At 38.7% G+C, this 17678-nt stretch overlaps 1 protein-coding gene across 1 annotated transcript in view; it reads left to right on the forward strand.

Annotated features, from left to right (window-relative positions):
* Nucleotides 1-17678, forward strand: part of camsap2a (calmodulin regulated spectrin-associated protein family, member 2a) — a 43643-nt gene that overhangs the window by 20621 nt on the left and 5344 nt on the right. The window contains exons 5-15 of the mRNA XM_014967363.2: nucleotides 4853-4885; nucleotides 6008-6149; nucleotides 6548-6687; nucleotides 12123-12219; nucleotides 12384-12480; nucleotides 12570-12601; nucleotides 12699-12768; nucleotides 12897-15054; nucleotides 15812-15948; nucleotides 16361-16575; nucleotides 16962-17058. Of these exons, the coding sequence (XP_014822849.2) occupies nucleotides 4853-4885; nucleotides 6008-6149; nucleotides 6548-6687; nucleotides 12123-12219; nucleotides 12384-12480; nucleotides 12570-12601; nucleotides 12699-12768; nucleotides 12897-15054; nucleotides 15812-15948; nucleotides 16361-16575; nucleotides 16962-17058 (3218 nt within the window). The remainder of the gene's footprint in view (nucleotides 1-4852; nucleotides 4886-6007; nucleotides 6150-6547; nucleotides 6688-12122; nucleotides 12220-12383; nucleotides 12481-12569; nucleotides 12602-12698; nucleotides 12769-12896; nucleotides 15055-15811; nucleotides 15949-16360; nucleotides 16576-16961; nucleotides 17059-17678) is intronic.

A 17678-nucleotide genomic window follows, 5' to 3' on the forward strand; every position in this document is an offset into this window, starting at 1 on the left:
TAGATATTAAAGGCATTGATGTTTACCCAGTCATCTTTTGAATGTTTGTCAGAGGGTCAGGACTATCCAGTCTAATTAGATAAGCAGTTATTTAGTCTTGGTTGAACCTTGTTCAGGATTCGCCCGCAGTCACAGATCGCTTATGTAACTTTCTCCAGAATCAGTGCTTATTTTTCATACTCTAAGACACGGAGGTGATGCCTATGTTTTTTATTTTTATTTTTTATGTATAACTGAAATAGTCTCTGTATTCTGCCTGTTTGAGTCTGTTTACCAAAACAGTTTCTTACCCACTGAGTATTGCAAGAACTCATTAATGCTCGACATATATCACAATGAGCATTTCATTCTTTAGATAAAAACATGCATTGACAGAAATGTGCACAAAAAGTTGTATTGCATTTGATGTTCATACAGATTACAACTGTATGCTGTTTTAAAAGCACTATTCTCTAATTTGCAAAACAATTATATTAAATATATATTCAGGTGACTGGTCAATTGAAACAGCTATAATTATAGTATTTTTTAAGGTCCGCATCATTTGGATAACTGAAACTATGTGATGGAAATAGACAATTTAGGTATAGTAACAGCTTCTTTCATATTCATTTACATCCTTATTGCAGTAAATACCACAACATATGATAAAATTTAAGTTCAGATTATATTGCATGCAAGAACTCTGACAGTTTTATTATTATTATTATTATTATTATTATTATTTTCATGACCGATGAGTGATGCAAACGTACTCCTCTGTAAAATAGGACTCAAGTTTCTCCATAGTGCAGCTGTTTGTAAGATTTTGACTCTTCCAGTAATACACACAGCCGGTGTCTGATTTTATGGCATCTTTATCACAGCAATTTATTATCCAGTAGCAATAAAAATGGATCATAGTTTGCTACTGAAGCGGGAGTGGATGTACCTAGTATTTTTATGGCTCCACTTTGTTTTAGCATCTGTGATGCATTTATTATTATGCAGCAGTGAGGAGGAGAGTTCCAAACAACATGTCAGAGGGAGGAAGAGGAGGTGAATGATGTCACTCATGGACTCACCTTCATGTTTATCCTTCATGCCTTGTCTGTCCGTCTCCCTTCCATGTCCTTGAATAGTCACTGCCAGCAGTTTTAAAGAAAGGATTGACTTTTGAAATGCTGCTGTGACTTCCTCTCTGTCACCTGGACCTTAAACATGTTCAGGGACTGAGACAAAATTATATTATTTATTACTGTTGTCATGTGTCCTACCACCATTTCTTTTGCCCCCAAGGAAAAAAAAAAAAGTTTCTTTTTATTTTTTCCATCTCTCTCTCCCAAGTTATGCCATACAACACACTCTGACATAACACCATTGGTGTTGCTTCATTTTAAAGATGTTAAAAGCCCATCTCATGCTAAACTGGCAGCTCAACTGCCTTGTTTTGACCTCCAGAGATGGAGAACTGCACTTCCTTTTCTCAGGGCTGCACAGTGTTTGACGATGATCTGACCAGTCAGTGTGCAGACACAGCAGTGCATGCCTCAGCTATCCTTCACAAACACACAGCAAGGCACACATGCTTTAACTGGTGAAGTGGAACCAGAAAGTGAAATCATATCCTCATTGAATCTTCTGAGCGTTTTTTGTACTACAAAAACTGAATGGTAAACATGGTCACTTATTGTTACCTATTTAGCCTGGTCTGATGCTGACTTTTGGGTGAAAACAAATCCCCTTGTTTGGCCCATGAGCTGTGGAGTTGACCTTCCACTGTCCTCATGAACCTCGAAGCTACTAGCCCTAAATGCTGTGTGTGTGTTGGTGTTGCGTCCTTGTTGTGACTTCTATGTCTTTTGCTTATGGCAGACTTTGCTCTAGTTTAATAGACAAACTCGCTAAATGCTTCATTTGAACATATTCAGATGAACTAATGTATGTAACAGACAGATTTAAGGCTGTCTGGACAACTCTAATTGTTGTTAAGTCTAATGTTATTTGTACCATCCAACCAAAACTTTAGCAAAACATCAAATCACTCTCATTGCAGCAATTACATAATAACTTATATGTTAGGTAGGTAATTTATTATTGTAATGGGGATGTGGTAAAGTGCAAACTTTTTAGCATATCTATTTAGATTAAAGATGTTATAATGCTGTGTATGATATCATTTTGTCATGCACCAATCAATCAGGCAGTGATCAAAAGGTGGCAGTTTCCAACTGATTAACTCTAAACAGTGATCAGCAGGTAATGTACTGGAAAATATGTCCTTTAAGTGCCCCAAAACTGAAATCTCGCACTTTTTTCTGTCTGTAAACACATCAAAAGACAGCATGTTTTTTTTTGTTGTTTTTTTTTAAATTTATTTAGTCAAGCTTAGATAACGGTAAGGCTCACGGGTTTTGATGCATAATTGGGAACAATTTTGAAATCTCTTCATTATGTTGATCACAGTATATATCAAGGATCGTCCAGCAGACAAAACAACCCTTGATACCCAAAGAGAACTATAGTTAAAAGTTTTACTTTAAATAATCAGTGGTTTGCTATTCATTTTCTTAGAAGAAAAGTTCATTGTCATTATGAGAGGGAAAATAGAGTTACTAAAAACCGGTTGCCTTCAAAGAAGTGCAATGTTACATTTGCTACCTCCAGCAGCTTTGTGTCCCTCACCCTCACCCTCCTACTGTCTGCTGTAGGTCTGCAGTTAGTATGAGTCACGCAAACAGACAGTGAGAGACACACACACCCTTCTAGCGCAGTCGAGGCGACACTGACTTTATTTTATCCCATCAATTATTTGTAGGGGTGATGGTGGCAACATGACTAGTGTTTGGAAGGTTGATTTATTTTTTCCTCTAAGGACTTCATGTGCCCTCATGGGTTTGACTGGTGGATACACGGTGTAGCTCTATTCAGTGAAAAGTCTAACATCAGGTTAGAAGCTGACAGTCTTCCTCTTGTTGTCAAGCTGTGGCAGCAGGCTGTGGTATTTGGAGCCTGAATGATCTGAAAAGTGCACGCTGACCTTTGAATAAAATTTGTTAGCATTGCTAAGAAATCCATTCACATAACTCCACTGTATCTGGTAATAAAGACACCTGAATAAATATTTTCAAATTTGCCTTTGCTGGTTTTCAGGTCGGCCTCTGAGAGTTTCCTTACTTTGGACTGTTGAAGAGCACAGCTTAATTGACTCCTGGCCCTGGAGGGAGTTGGTAGTTTGTCTCAGTCTACAGATGCACGTTTCCACAACAATGACTTTATGGCACGGACACAGAAAACTTTCAGGCTTTGGGTTGAAGGGAAAAACCAGAATTAGATTTACTTCAAGTTGTTTGACACAGAAACCATCTGTTAGAAATATCATTGGATGTTATTAGTGAATGTAATTGTGATAGCAAAAACTGTACAACACTGGGATAGAAAATATTTAAATAAACTTAAGGGAGTAAATACTTTCATGCCTGTAGGAACACTAAATTGTCATAATTTTTTTATACTGATGACAATAAAATGAACATAATCCTAATTCTTGTGGCTGAATTGTGAATAAACAAAGTATTTACAACTAGTGTTATTTATCAATTGACTGCCACTCATTTGCACAGATTGGGATTAAACCTTTTCTTTTCCTCATGTTTATAAGCTGATAAATTCTATTTCTTGCCTATTTACATATATCGTATGATAAACTATTCTGACATCCTGACCAACAGATAAAAGAGATTAACTACTAATATGTTGAGTGGATTAGATCAGGTGTGGGAGAGCGCTGTGACACTAATCAAATCGGGAAAATCCAGGACAGCTTCTCTCTCTCTCTTTTTTTTTTTTTTTTACTTTTCGTGCCTTTTCGATTTATATTGATGATTTCATTAGAGTGTCTGTATTTTCCCCACAAATCACAGCTTTCCTTCTTTGAAGTTATGGAAATGCTCGTCATTTTGATCGACATGTGAATTTTGGCTCTTTGGTTCCTCAAGGTAGTGTGGGAATTAGCTTTTAGGTGCAACAAGCCTCTTCTGGAAGCAGCTTACATCGTCAGAGGATAGCTGACAGATTTTGACAGGAATGCGGTGGAAATGTTATTTGGATTCTCTTTCCTGAGACGGGTTTTTATTAACTTGACAGTGAACATTTGAACAGTCAAGATACACTCTGGTATTTTAGTGAGAATCTATTTCAACTGGCATGGAAAAGTGACTGTCAAATTTAAAATACCGATTTCAAGGCATTTTAATCATAGCCCTTAAAGGGAAGTTGTACTTTGATATTTGATATTTGCTCCTCTGAATTATAATGCATTAACTCAGGTCAAAAAGGCTTATGTAATTGCATGTGATTGCCAAAGATGAGTGTAAATAACAACATCATGGCTAACAGGTTCTAAAATAGTCTCTAATTATTACAAATGTGATCAAAATGGTTTTAGGAGAAGGAAACCTTCTGTTCTTTTCTTAGTTTTCTTGAATACATCCCCATGAATTTTAATTTCCAAAAAGTACACTTTGGCATGTTTATGTCATTTACTACAAAGTCAGGACCCAATCACAGTAAATGTTCTTACCACACATTTCTTACATCAGAACTTTAAGATGTGACAGTTGTGTTGGTGTGTCCACATGAAAGAAAAGATAAAAAGCCAAACAGCGAAAGCAATTTAAACATTTTACAACTAAGCTATACAGTTTTTTAAGATGAGTGGGATGTCTTTCATACACACAAAAACAATAACCAACACTTTTTACTTTGGTGTCAATGCTTTTATGTTACTGCTTAAGTTACTAATTGCATTACTAACTAATCTGATTGAGAACATTTCTTTATGGTTCCCTTTCCCTCTGCTTCGCTGCTGCAGTCTCCAACCAAGTGGTACATGAAGCTTGTGCCTGTAAGTCCACGTATCACTGCTGCCCCTTTTGCATCTGTGTGTTCATAGTGATTTATTTCATCCTTGCCACAGGGCCACACAATATTAGAAAAACATGCTATTGCAATGTTAATGTTGAACATTGTCACAATATTAGTAGCTACTAATACCAGATTTACCTAATTAATCCTTTTTTCAAAGCTCAATACATGGTAAGAGCTTTTGGATCTCGCTTTTTATACCACTAAATTCTATGACTGCTCTGAAAGGGATCAAAAATAATGAAGGTTAGAGAAACTGGTCAAATTTAATATTGCCAAGCAAGCCATTACAAATGAATATGAATACATTAATATTGCAATAACAATTTGGATTGCATATATTGTGCAGCTCTACCTCATTTGTTTGTTGTGGATGTAGAATTTCTATTTGTCTTGTCAACAGGTCATTTATTTGTCATTTTATACACATCAGATAGATGATAAAAATCTTCTGATTCTTATTAAAATGGCTTCAGTATCTGCTGCATGTAGGGACAAGTTTAGTGAAACCCATGAAAACTTAATTTTTTTCGATTGTGGCCATACCTATTTATTACATCCTTCCTTATATTCTGTAGGTTATACAACATTGAGGAATTGCTTAAGTTCTCCCATGATTAAATATTAGACAAGAAAAAATACTTTATAGGTTTTAGACATCTAGGAAGAATTACTGTTGTAGTTTGAAATCCATATTTTAGTTATTGTCATTTGAGTAACAAACCCCATGAGTTTTTTTTATTTCACCTAGAAAAAAATAAATTTAACCACTTTACAACATTTGAATATAGATCATTTAAAAAGCTACTGTTTCTTGTATTTGGCATATATCAGTTACTTTCCAAAGTCATTTAATTACCTTCATTCTTGAGTAAATCCTCTAAATTCACACTGTTCTCTCAACTATCTGCCATTTCTTTGAAAGCTCTAATGAAAGCCCAGCTGTTGTGAGGGTCGCTCCATTAATTGTGCCTAATTTTGCCTCCCATTGAATGAATGAAAAACAGAAACAATAGGATAAGTCTGAGTTGCAAACTACTGAAGATCTAAGCAAGACGCTGTTCTGCAAAGCACTTGGGTTTATAGCTGTTTATATCAATAGGCTCGCTATCGGAAAGAGCAGGCCTCTACCCAGCTGGCTCCCTGGATCCCCCCAGTGGACAACCTGCTTAAGGACAGCACAGACGGCTCGGCTCTGGGTGCACTGCTGCATTTCTACTGCCCTCAGCTGCTTCCCCTGGATGGTAAGGAGACGAAATGGAAACAGTTGCTGTTTTTAGATTATGATGTCAGAAAAGAGACGGTATAGTGTAGGTTCACTGAGTCGATCAGTTGTCTTTCACAAACAGAAGATGCATTCCAAGTAAACAAACCTATTTACTTTGTAAACACGTGGTAATTCATTCATTTTAGAGAGAATCGGGGGAAAAAACATAAAGTGGCAGCTAAACCCACTATTAAATAACAGTAAGCCACTATCTTAACATTTAAGACTTTTACAAAAGTTTGAGGAAAAGTTAAAAAAAGCTACCTCAGCTGTGTCTGGAAAAAAAAAAAAAGATTGTTCATCTACCAGTGCAGTGGAAAGCTCTCTTGTCATCAAATTTTGTCTGACAGCTGATGGATCTGTCTGCTCTCATAGATGTCTGTCTGAAGGAGAATATGAGTCTGGCCAACCGTCTCTACAACCTGCAGCTCATTCAGGACTTCTGCAAAGACAACCTGAACAGCTGCTGCCACTTCAGCCTGGAGGACATGCTCTACGCCTCCTCAACCATCAAGGTACAGCCTAAATCAGCATGCATAATCTTTCTTCAACAAAAGACAAAAAGTTCAAGATTATCATGTTGAAATTATCATTAAAGATTTCATAATGTTTAGGTCTGCAGTTCTAAACTTCTTGTTGTTTTTTTTCCGATGGGGATCATTTCTGGCTTATTGTCCTAGCTGATTCTACTCACTGATACATTATTAGGAAATTTTTTGTTTTGCCTGTTTTTGTGGATTTGTTGTGTGACACGGAGAAGAAACCCATATGGCATAGCTGTGTTTAGGGAGAAAGGCTGAATAAAAGAAAAAAATAAGTTGGGTTGCACGCCAGTGGAGTGAGTCATGCTGTGGAAAAACCTCTTGTAAAAAAACGCTCTGTTCAAACCACAAAATTGGAGAACTCCATACCGGCTGCACTGCTGCTGTGTGCATTTATTTAGCTTTTTTCTTCAATACTATTTGCTTTTACGTTGTTTTTCTTACCCTATTTTAGGTCCCACTTCTTTGTGAGACATTCCCTTGTGTTTTTCATTTTGTGTTGTTTTCAGGCTTTGAGTTTTCTTTACTTCTGCCACTTGTAATTTTTGGTTTGCATGTGTCTCACTAAAACCCACTTATTTTTTTCTTTTCCCTTGTTAATGCTTCAGCTTACAGACTTGCTGTCTGTAATGTATTCATAAAGTTAGCATCTTTATGTAGATTTGTGTAAACTTCTTGCTACGTGCGATGATGCTGGAGTGCATCTGTCCTAGAAACAACTCCTGTTTTTCATTTTTTGCTAAACTCACTTGCTGCCCTACTTTTCTTCCTGCAGCAATAATAACGCACACGTAGCCAATAAAACAGGCTAAAATAGTTGGCAAATATGTCAACCATGTCAGACTGATGTACTTTTTGAAATAGAAAAGTGTTGTTTTTTTGTTGTTCTCTGTTTTACATTTTATTTAAAATATTTTTTCCAAATCTTTGCCAGATTTAAAAGTGCATGAACAGCAAATAAGCTATCCTGATCTTTATCCACTGCTTCCTTTGAGGTCCTAATGTCTATGTCAGTTGCATTTTGGAGGATTTACGTTCTTGTTCCTACATTTTATCCTTTTCATCAAATAGCCATTGTGGCTTCTGAAGCACATGAATATCCCAACGTCAGAAAACAAATCACAGTGCAGACAACCTAATTGTTCCTTTAATAACACCCTTCTGTTGGTTGGAGGGTTTATTGCAACTTTCCTTGTGTGCTTCATGTTTTTGTTCTTGTGGTGACTATCAGTCTCTTCCCCTTTGTGCTGCATAAACAGTAAGCTGGTGTGTGATTTGATGGATGAGTCTGGCTTTGGCTTGCTGCCGTCTAAACGTGTCTTTGGATTCAGGCGTGTTGCTCTGAGCAGAGACAGAATACAGGTCACTGAAAGGACAAACTTCTGTCTAACCAAAAAACATGTCAGGTTCCAAACAATCAACTGATTTAATGTGAACATAATTATACACAAACTTTATTATAAGGTAATACTATCAATATAAATATACGGGTTGGAATAGTTGTATTTCTCATTACTTTGATTTAAAAAAAGCAAAACATTTAGTATTTTATTACAATACGTTTATGCTTCCTCCAAAAAATTCATGCCCTCTTGACCATGGTGAAATAAAAATAAACCTTTTGACCAACATGCAAAATTGTTTGTGACTGGAAATAATCATTGCACTGTGAAAACATCGTGCCTATGAAAATTAACCTTATACATACAACCAGGCCTACAATGGAAGTGTTTAGATTGAAGCTTATTCATGTTCTAGAATGTTAAAGTCAACGTGTAAAACTAAATCAGATTGCGAATGATGTTCTTCCTCAAAAAGCTCAAGGATTTTGAGCACTGTACTTAGAATTTGTGTTGCAAAACAGGGGCTTTGAGTGTTTGAACTGAGACAACACAAGTGAAGGATTGCTGTGGCGGTTCAAAGGTTAAAACTAATGTTATAACATAAGTGTATAACTATAATGTATCAGATTAAAAGCGTTGCTCCAAAAAACCTGCATGTCACTGTCAACAGAGCTTAAATGAAGAAAAAAGAAGAGTGATTGTGTTCTGAGTCCAGCCAGCAGCATCATTTCGCTGACACTGATTTTTGCAGACATAAAGCTGTCCCAGCAGAGCACAGTTACTGTCTGAAAGAAGCAATAAAAGGCAGAACTGCAAAGCGAACGAGTCAAATTCGGTAACCTTGACCTGGATTTCCAGGCACACACAACATCAGTGGCTGTGTGCCGCAGCCCGTCACACTAATGGAGACCTTATTATAAAGACTGAGCCGAGACATTAAGGCGAGGCGAGGTGAGGGGGCTGTTGACGCAGAAGAAATTGGAAACAGGACAGGGGTAGCATGAGTGTGAAGCAATTAAGAAGGTGAGGGAAGGATATGATCAGTAATATTGAAGAGAATCACGGGGGTTCAGCTAACTGCCAGCGCACATACTCACGCCAGCTTGTTTATTTACTCTTAAGATGGTGTTGCTCTTAAGTTAATCTCAATCTATCAGCACATGTGGGTTGTATAGTTTTGCAAACATCTTTAATCATTCAGCATAATCAAAATTAAAATTGAAGGCAGACAGTTTAACTTTCATCGGTATCCTCATGTCTGCTCATGTAAAATCACATGTCTATTGCAAATTTCTATAAATGTAAAATACTTAAAAGACGGTGGACGTGGGATGAGTGCTTAAACAATATGTTTCTTTAGACATGACAATTCCACTTGAGTTCCACCATGCTTTTATAAAACACAATGTGTTAGCCTTTAAAACCTAACCTCCTAAAACCATTCATTACATACACAACTTAGCCATTACCCTTACGTAATGGGCTAGGCTTAGTAAATCATGTCAGCCTTAATGACTCCCCTTTAGACACTCTGCATTTAATTAATTCACAACACATCTAAATTACCATCTGTGGTTGAAAGAATGGAAATTTTGTTCACCATGTCTGGTTTTTGACTATCTTTTAACCACTGGACATCAAGCTTTGCATGAATCTCAGTTAGTTGGTCCTCCATTTTCTGGTGGTTTCACTGTGAGGGTCTATTTGACAGAAAGTAGGATATTTCACAAGGGAAAATGGCTTGACACCTCGATTTTCTGTAAAATGTAAAACTACTGCATCTGACTGATACTAAGTTCAGATCCCCAAGTAGGTTAATATGGTGCGGTAAAGGGTATAAAGATAATTAGAATAAATCTAGTAATTTTATTTATGTAGGTAAATAAAAAAAAAAAAAAAACAGTTTCCTTTAAGTGTTTCACTGTAAATAGTGAGTGAGCTCAATAATATACACAGGCGCCCCCCATTTAATGTCTTAAAAACAACAATAATATTTTAAATTTCTTTCTAAGCTTTACAGGTAGCCAGTTTAATGATACTAACAAACGACATGCTGTTTTATCTGTTTAAGTCACTGCTGCCACACCAGCTTTTCTTTCTACTCGGTCTGAAATTGTAAGATCTGTTTTCCCCTCTGAACTGACAGTAGCTCAATAAACTTGGCAGGAAATGAAAGAGTGGGATTTTCCACATTTGTGTGATTGTCTCTGTCTGCCTGCTAGACCCATATCCTTTAATCAACCTTCTGTCCCACCTCTTGTTGGGATTAAATCCCCAGGAATTGTTGGTGCATGTCCTTGTCTCCTGCAGAACTCAATGATATCACTCACAGGGTGTGTCTGAGTGACCTGCCATTGACTTTTTTATTGGCTTTAAGCAATACACACCACAAGTGCCTTTTTGTGTCTCATTATTATATTGTGTGTAGGACATCTCAATCCCTGCAGAGTGGATTAGCCACCACCCCCACCCAACTAGAAATCTCATTAATCATCAGTCAGGTTAAAAGCTGCACACTTAAATCTCCAAACAGCAAAATCTGGCAGTTCTGCAAACCAGGCAACGTCAGAAGTAGTAGAGCCAAACAATGGGAAGATAGGTGGGGCAGTGGGTGATCTGTGTGAGTGCATGCTTGCTTAGGGGTGGTATTATACTACAGCACTCACACCTGGGGTGTCAGTAGTAGACAGGGGAACAGATGGAAAGGAAAAACAAGGCCTGGGTGGTTCAGATATAAGGAGATCTCATCATCATTCTTGCACCTTTTTCTGCGTTTCTATTCATCAAAACCTTAAAGGATAAAACCCTAAAGGTAAATAGCATGGTTTGACTAGCAGTTTAAAAAAAATTATGTTGAGTAAGAAAAAACTTAGCTGAAAGAAGTTTTATTTCTGCATGTTGATAACATTACTTTTTATTACTGAAAGCACCTAGAAAAGACTGGTTTTGGAGTTCTGCACACTAGCATGTGGGCTCCAACATGAAGAAAAACTGTAAAATGCTGCAGTAACAGCCACAATAGACAAGTGTCAGTAGTGTTAATTGCCTCTGCACCTCCTGGCGGGCTCTTGGGCTGTAGTTTAGAGGCTTGTGGAGTGAATGTTTGATTTGTGTGTGTGTGTGTGTGTGGTAGTTTTTTTGCTTAGCAGAGCAAAATATTGCTGATGAAGTGAAAAGGATGTCGTTGGCGCTGATCCATGCACCACTGCCTTTGTCTGGGGACCGCAGATTGAGGGGTGGTTAGAGGGTGTGTTCCCTCAAGGTCACTCTCGCTTCAGAGCTCCCATACTGCATATTTATGGGAGCTGCATGAACACATGATTTAGAATACTTCAGCATTTGAGCCTTAAAATGCATTTAAGCAAAACAAGATGCTAATGTACTTTCTTTAAGAAATGTTACAGTTTTGCTATGTGTTAGAATTATTACAAAATTAATATCAGTTTTCTAGAATTTCTCCTTTGGTATATCCAGATTTGCAGCATGTATTATGTGTTGAAATGGTGGCTCTTTTTTTCAGAGCAGGGCAATCTAGCGGTTTGACCTCCTACTGTATGTTGACCTGATTTAGAAATGGACATGCCATGGCACAGCAGTGTCACAAAATATCAACATTTACCTAGTGTGAATTAGGTTAACTGGTTGGTTGCACAACTGTGACTGAAATCATAAAATATGCTTATGAAAAAATTTATTTAGCCATTTTGGCTTCTTGTAGTTTCTGACATTTCTCAAATCCTGGCTCCAGCACATTTTTTTTTTCAGAGCAGCAGGTAATAATTATTTTATCAGTCCTCAGAAAATGTGTTAACCTGCTGAAAGGAATGCTTAAAAATAGCTGGAAATTAAGCTGGAAATCGTTTGCAGACATTGTGTGGAAAGGGACAAACTTGATGAAAATTTAATCACTGCATATCTTCTTGAAGTCCACAGTGACACATGGTGGGGAAATATATTCAGTGCAGTTGTAATTTAGTAGAAGTTGACCAATAGAAAGTACTTATATTTATCTTTGAAGAATCTTCAGATCAAATGGGTTTAACATTTGTTTTTTTCCCCCCTCAGAACAACTATTTGGTGTTCATGGCCGAGCTGTTCTGGTGGTTTGAGGTGGTTAAGCCGTCTTTTGTAAAGCCAAGAATGCTTGACAATGAAGGGACAGGCAAGTAATAAATTCAAGCATTATAATTCAAGTTACAGTGGTGTTTAGTTTGTTTGAAAATGTAGTATAAAAAGTTAAATACAACATACTTGTAGGTTTCCTAAACTGGAAATAGAATGATCTGCATTGTGAAAACAAATTTTCTCTCCATCTCACCCTTCCAGAACCATCATCCATATTGAAAAGTATGTCTTTCATTCCAATCTCCAAAGCTACCAAGAGAAGCTTCATGGAAAGACCTCCAAGTCCTGAAAGACCCAGGTAGAGTGTTGTAAGAATTTTGTGTAAAGTTATGTTGATTCACGAGATTTAAAAATTAAAAATTGTCATCTTTTTCTGTAAATTTATAGTTTACCCCTTCGACCCCAGCCTCGTAACACAGGTAATTATAATTTTCACAGCAAGAACATTAGCTGTTTTATTGGGTAATTGAAATTCTATTGTTTTTACCTGTTTTCTATCTGATTTTTGTTATCCAGGAGATATCAAGAGGTCTAGCTCCATGTCTTTTGTTGATGGGAATCTAGGCACATGGCCCAAAGAGAAAAGGTTGGTAATTACATCTACTTATCACGAGATGTGGTCATTTCGAGTTAAATCTAAAGAGCTCACTGAGTTAAATTAACCACTAATCACATACCTGCAGATTTATTTACAGTTTTGTTCTTTCGTTATAGGTCTGGGCCTTACGGGGTGTCATTTGACATCCCCTTTGATAAAGGGGATTCTGTTCCTGCTGTACCTTCCTCTACACGTGGAATGGTTAGATCTATCAGCACTGATGATGGTTCTGGTTTCAAGGTCCAGCACATGCCTCGGGGAATGAAGAGGAACCTGTCGTTCCAGCCAGTGAATGGTCAGAGCATTGGCATCCAGGAAGAAGGCTGCCCAGAACGCCTTGCAGGGGTGGAGTCCTGCAGGCAAGCATACCCCAACGGACATGGAAGTGTCCTGGCATCAGCTCCCTCTATGGAAGAAACCCTCCAGATCATCCACAACCCAACCAGACCACCTGTAGAGGGCATCAACAATGGTTTCTTTCTGCACAGCCAAGACCCTGGGAACGGTGCTGGTGTCTTGGACCCTCTGCCAGAATCTGATTCCAAAGAACTTTTGAGCACCGCAGACACCACCGAGGTGGACACCGGCATTCACATCCGGACAGAGGACATGCTGGATGAAGACTCCTCTTTGAAAGACCTCTCCGTAAACATGGACCTCGATGTGGACACACCAAGCCCCTCTCCAAGCAATCAGAGCAAATCTCCCTCGGGAGTGAAGTTGACCAGCTTTGCCGAGCAGAAGATGAGGAAGCTTAGTCCATCAGCACCAGATTCAGGCAGAGGAAGCAGCAGCTCCATGAAGACCACTCCAGAGAGCTCAGAGTTTGCTCTCCCACTATCAGTCTCCTGGGCACCAACACCTGAACACAGCCCCATTCGTCAACAAAACACACCACCCATTACTGCTCAGGCAACACCCACATCTGTCCAGCTTCCACCCAATGACCCTGCACAGGTCATGGCTACAGAGATGGTGCAGCTGAGGATAAGGCTCGAAGAGAAACGAAAAGCTATTGAAGCTCAAAAGAAGAAAGTGGAAGCTGCTTTTACGAGGCATCGGCAGAAGATGGGCCACTCAGCATTCCTCAATGTGGTAAAGAGGAAAGCTGATGGGGCTGCTAGTGGGGACGAAGGGGGTCAAACTGATGGAGAGGGAAAGTTGGCGAGCACAAGTCCCACATTTAAATTTGGCCGGAGCAAGACGGACACACCTGACGGAGCAGAACAAAGCACCACACCCTCTTGCTGGCAGAAGACACCAGGTTCAGGAGATGAGGGAGGACAAAGCCATGCTCAGATCACTGAAGCAGATCTCTCAGAGTATACACGTTCAATCGAAAAGCTCAACCACTCTTTGGCATTTCTCCAGGCTGAGATGCAACGTTTAGCACAGCAGCAGGAAGTGATCATGGCCATGAGGGAACAACAGCATCAGCAAACCTGGGTCATTCCCCCTCCTCATACAAACCCCTCACCACAGAAACATCCTCGCCCTGGAGCTGTTACCCGCTCTTCTGGGCCTTCTTCCCCTGCCGACTCACCCCGTTCAACCCATCGCTCTCCAACCAGCATCAAACGCAAATCGGCCTCCTTCCACTCACGCAATCCTCGCACGGCTCGACCCAGTGAGCTTAAGCTGGCACCGTACAGTCGTGTCCTAACTGCACCGCAGTCAGTCGATAGCATCCCGAGGCTGCGCAGGTTTTCTCCTTGCCAGCCTTTGACGAGCTCCTTTATTTATATGGGGGAGAAACCAGCAGCTGCTGGTCCAGAAACAATCGGCCAAGATGGGGATAATACTAAGGAGACAGATTCCATCCTGTCCCCTGAGAGGGAGCTGGCGAGTATCTATGCTGCCTGCTCCTCTCACAGCTCCCCCAAGCTGCACACCAAAACAGAGCAAAGTGAAGTAGATGCAAACTTCTCCAACCAGGAAACAGAATCTCACACCCATGATGAGATTTTAAACACTGTAGAAGATGACCAGAGCAGCACAGTTCAGAAATCATTTATTGAACTTAAACCCACCATTGAGTCTTCATTCCCTGAGGTTCTTGCCCACCCTGTAGTAGAAACCTTCACAGTGACGCCATCAGAGTTACCTCCAAAGCCAGAACCCTCCGGTCAGGCCAAAAGTAGTCTGATTGAGGTTCCTCTGATGGCCACGAAGTCTACGGAGGATCTGACAATTGATGACGGGTTGGAGATGGAACAAGACAGTACTGAGAGTGCAGATGAAGAGCAAATGTTATGCCGTGGATTCTTCTTTAAGGTAATTTCAGTTCTATCAATTTTGTCAAGAAATACACAGGAGTATCAAGACACAACTTTTGATAATGGAATCTCAATGTGCACCTTTAACACTGCTGTGGGGGAAATGAGCAATTATATACTCATAACAGCATAGCCCTGTTTGTTTTGGTGGGGAAAGCTTCTTGCCCCAAACATGATGAGATTAATAGTTGAGGAAACATGCCGGCTAAGGACAGCATCGTCTTTTCTTGCACAGCATCTTAGATTGCTTTTAGCTGCTGTCTGGGCTCCGATGTAGGTCAGAAAAGTGGGGCTGCTGTGAATAATTCAGGGACATCTGTGAAAATGTGGGGTGGGATACAGGTTAACTTGAATGTAAAGCTTAGGGAATGTTTGGTCTCTTAAAAGAAAACCAGTTTGTCTTTAAACTGAAAAATGAATTGACTTTTATTTAACTAATGAATTTATTCTTTAGATATACCTTCTAGTTATTTACTAAGTCTAAATATGTTTTTTTTTCTTGAGTTATTTGCAGTGCTTTTATAAAAGATTAACTCATACAAACCTCCAAGTTAAAAGAATACTTTTGCATCACCCATAAGTAGGTATGATGCATTTTATGTATCATGATAGTTAGTGTATGCATACTAGTAATAAAATCACCACAGGAGCTCTAAGTCTTTTTTGGCAAACACTTTTGTTAACCATCAGAATAGTAATTTACTACAAAATTACTTAATGACTTCCTTCTCCTTGCTGTTTTTGGTTTTCATCAGGAGGATGGCAAGGCAGAGGAGAACATGGCACAGAGGAGAGCTGCACTGCTGGAGAAAAGGATGAGGAGAGAAAAAGAGAGCCAGATGAGGAAGATGGAGCTGGAGGCCGAGTTGGAGCAGAAGAAAGAGGGAGCTCGGTATGCAAATTTACAACTTTCCTTTGTTAAAATAAAAAGTCAGCTTAGTCTTTGCCGTTATCTGAATTTGTCAGATTTTTGTTTGTTTGTTTGCGACTATATGTTGCATTGAGTTTCTCTCCTTCAGTTTTAATTTTTAAAGTTTATAATTTTGTTTTGTTTAACATTGATTTTCTTTGTCATTAAATGTTTTTAAAAAAAATTACAAGAATAAAAAGTTCCCTGAATATACCAATTAGGTCCTTGGAGTCGACCTAAATGCACTGACTAAGCTTAACTTTTTACAATCTATATATTTGTATAGATTTTAAAATTATACATGAAGGATTTCAACTGGAAAACCTTCCTATTTTTGATAGCATTTTTAAACCTCAATCTCCATACTTCTTCTTCTGTTCCTCAATATGCTCAGACTGAAAGCAGAGGAGGAGCGAGTCAGGAAGGAGGAGGAAAAGGCCAGGAAGGAGTTCATCAAGCAGGAGTACCTCAGGAGGAAGCAGTTGAAATTGATGGAGGACATGGACACCATCATCAAACCCCGACCTGCCAAGCAGAAGCGGGGTCGACCCAAGTCCATCCACCGGGACAGCATGGACTCCCCAAAGACCCCTGTGAGAGCTCCCACAGGTATCCAGAAGGACTTGGTTCAGAAACAGCTGTCCTGTCTTTCAACTCATTGTCCCGTACCTGAGAAATTGTGTTTCACTATTTATGTATTGTCAAAAATAGTAAAGCCATTTTGGGTCATTAACAAAAATATGTAAAACCATTGCACTCTAACAAAAACAGCATATCTTTTGGATGTGCATATCTATTGAATCACTTTGTCCTAATTATTTGACTCATAATATGTTGTCTTCATGCATTTTATGGCTGTGATGACTGACTGTTGTCGTTTCACTGACCTCCACATTGCTCTGTGACATGGCTGCCACAGCAAGTCGTTTTGTTTCCATTTGTGGTGTCTGTGTAATCGTGTCACACTGTGCCACACTTTGCTGTCTCACATCCAGGTTCACGCCAACGTTTCTTTTCAGTCTCCAGCTTGTCTCTGGCTTCGCTGACCTTGGGTGACAGTGACAGTGTTCACTCAGACAAAAGAGCGCCAAGGTAAGATCTGCTTACAAGTGTATTATTGCAAGCAGAAAGTATGCAATTGAAGTATATATATATATATATATATATATATATATATATATATATATATATATATATATATATATATATATATATATATATATATATATATATATTAGGGCTGTTGTAAACGAATATTTTAGTAATCGAGTAATCTATCGATTATTCTTACGATTAATCGAGTAATCGGATAAAAAAAATTATAAAATGAAATATTGGTAAATCTGGCATAATACCGGTGTTACTATCAGATATCAATATCAGTCCAATTTTTCATATATGAGCTTCCCTAACAGTTGCTTTTTTGTAGTTTAGAAAACTAACCTGTAACAATAATAGCTCACTTTCTAAGTTAACCAGAAGAAAAGTTATAGAAAAATCTGAAATTATATTGAATTTAATAACAAAGAGGCAGGCTCACAAATATGCTTATAAAAAATGTCTACAATCCAGCTTTTAGTTTATGTATTCATCTTCAGTGAGTTTAATAGATTAATTAAACTCACCTTGCCACCTAACCTGTCACGCTTTGGGTTTGAAAATACGGGAAATGCCGCCTGGAGTGGGAGGAGAGGGCGAATGAACGAACGTAA

The sequence above is a fragment of the Poecilia mexicana genome, unplaced genomic scaffold (genome assembly GCF_051168715.1).
Source record: "Poecilia mexicana isolate PSO_F unplaced genomic scaffold, ASM5116871v1 scaffold_4, whole genome shotgun sequence".
Taxonomy (NCBI): Eukaryota; Metazoa; Chordata; class Actinopteri; order Cyprinodontiformes; family Poeciliidae; genus Poecilia; species Poecilia mexicana.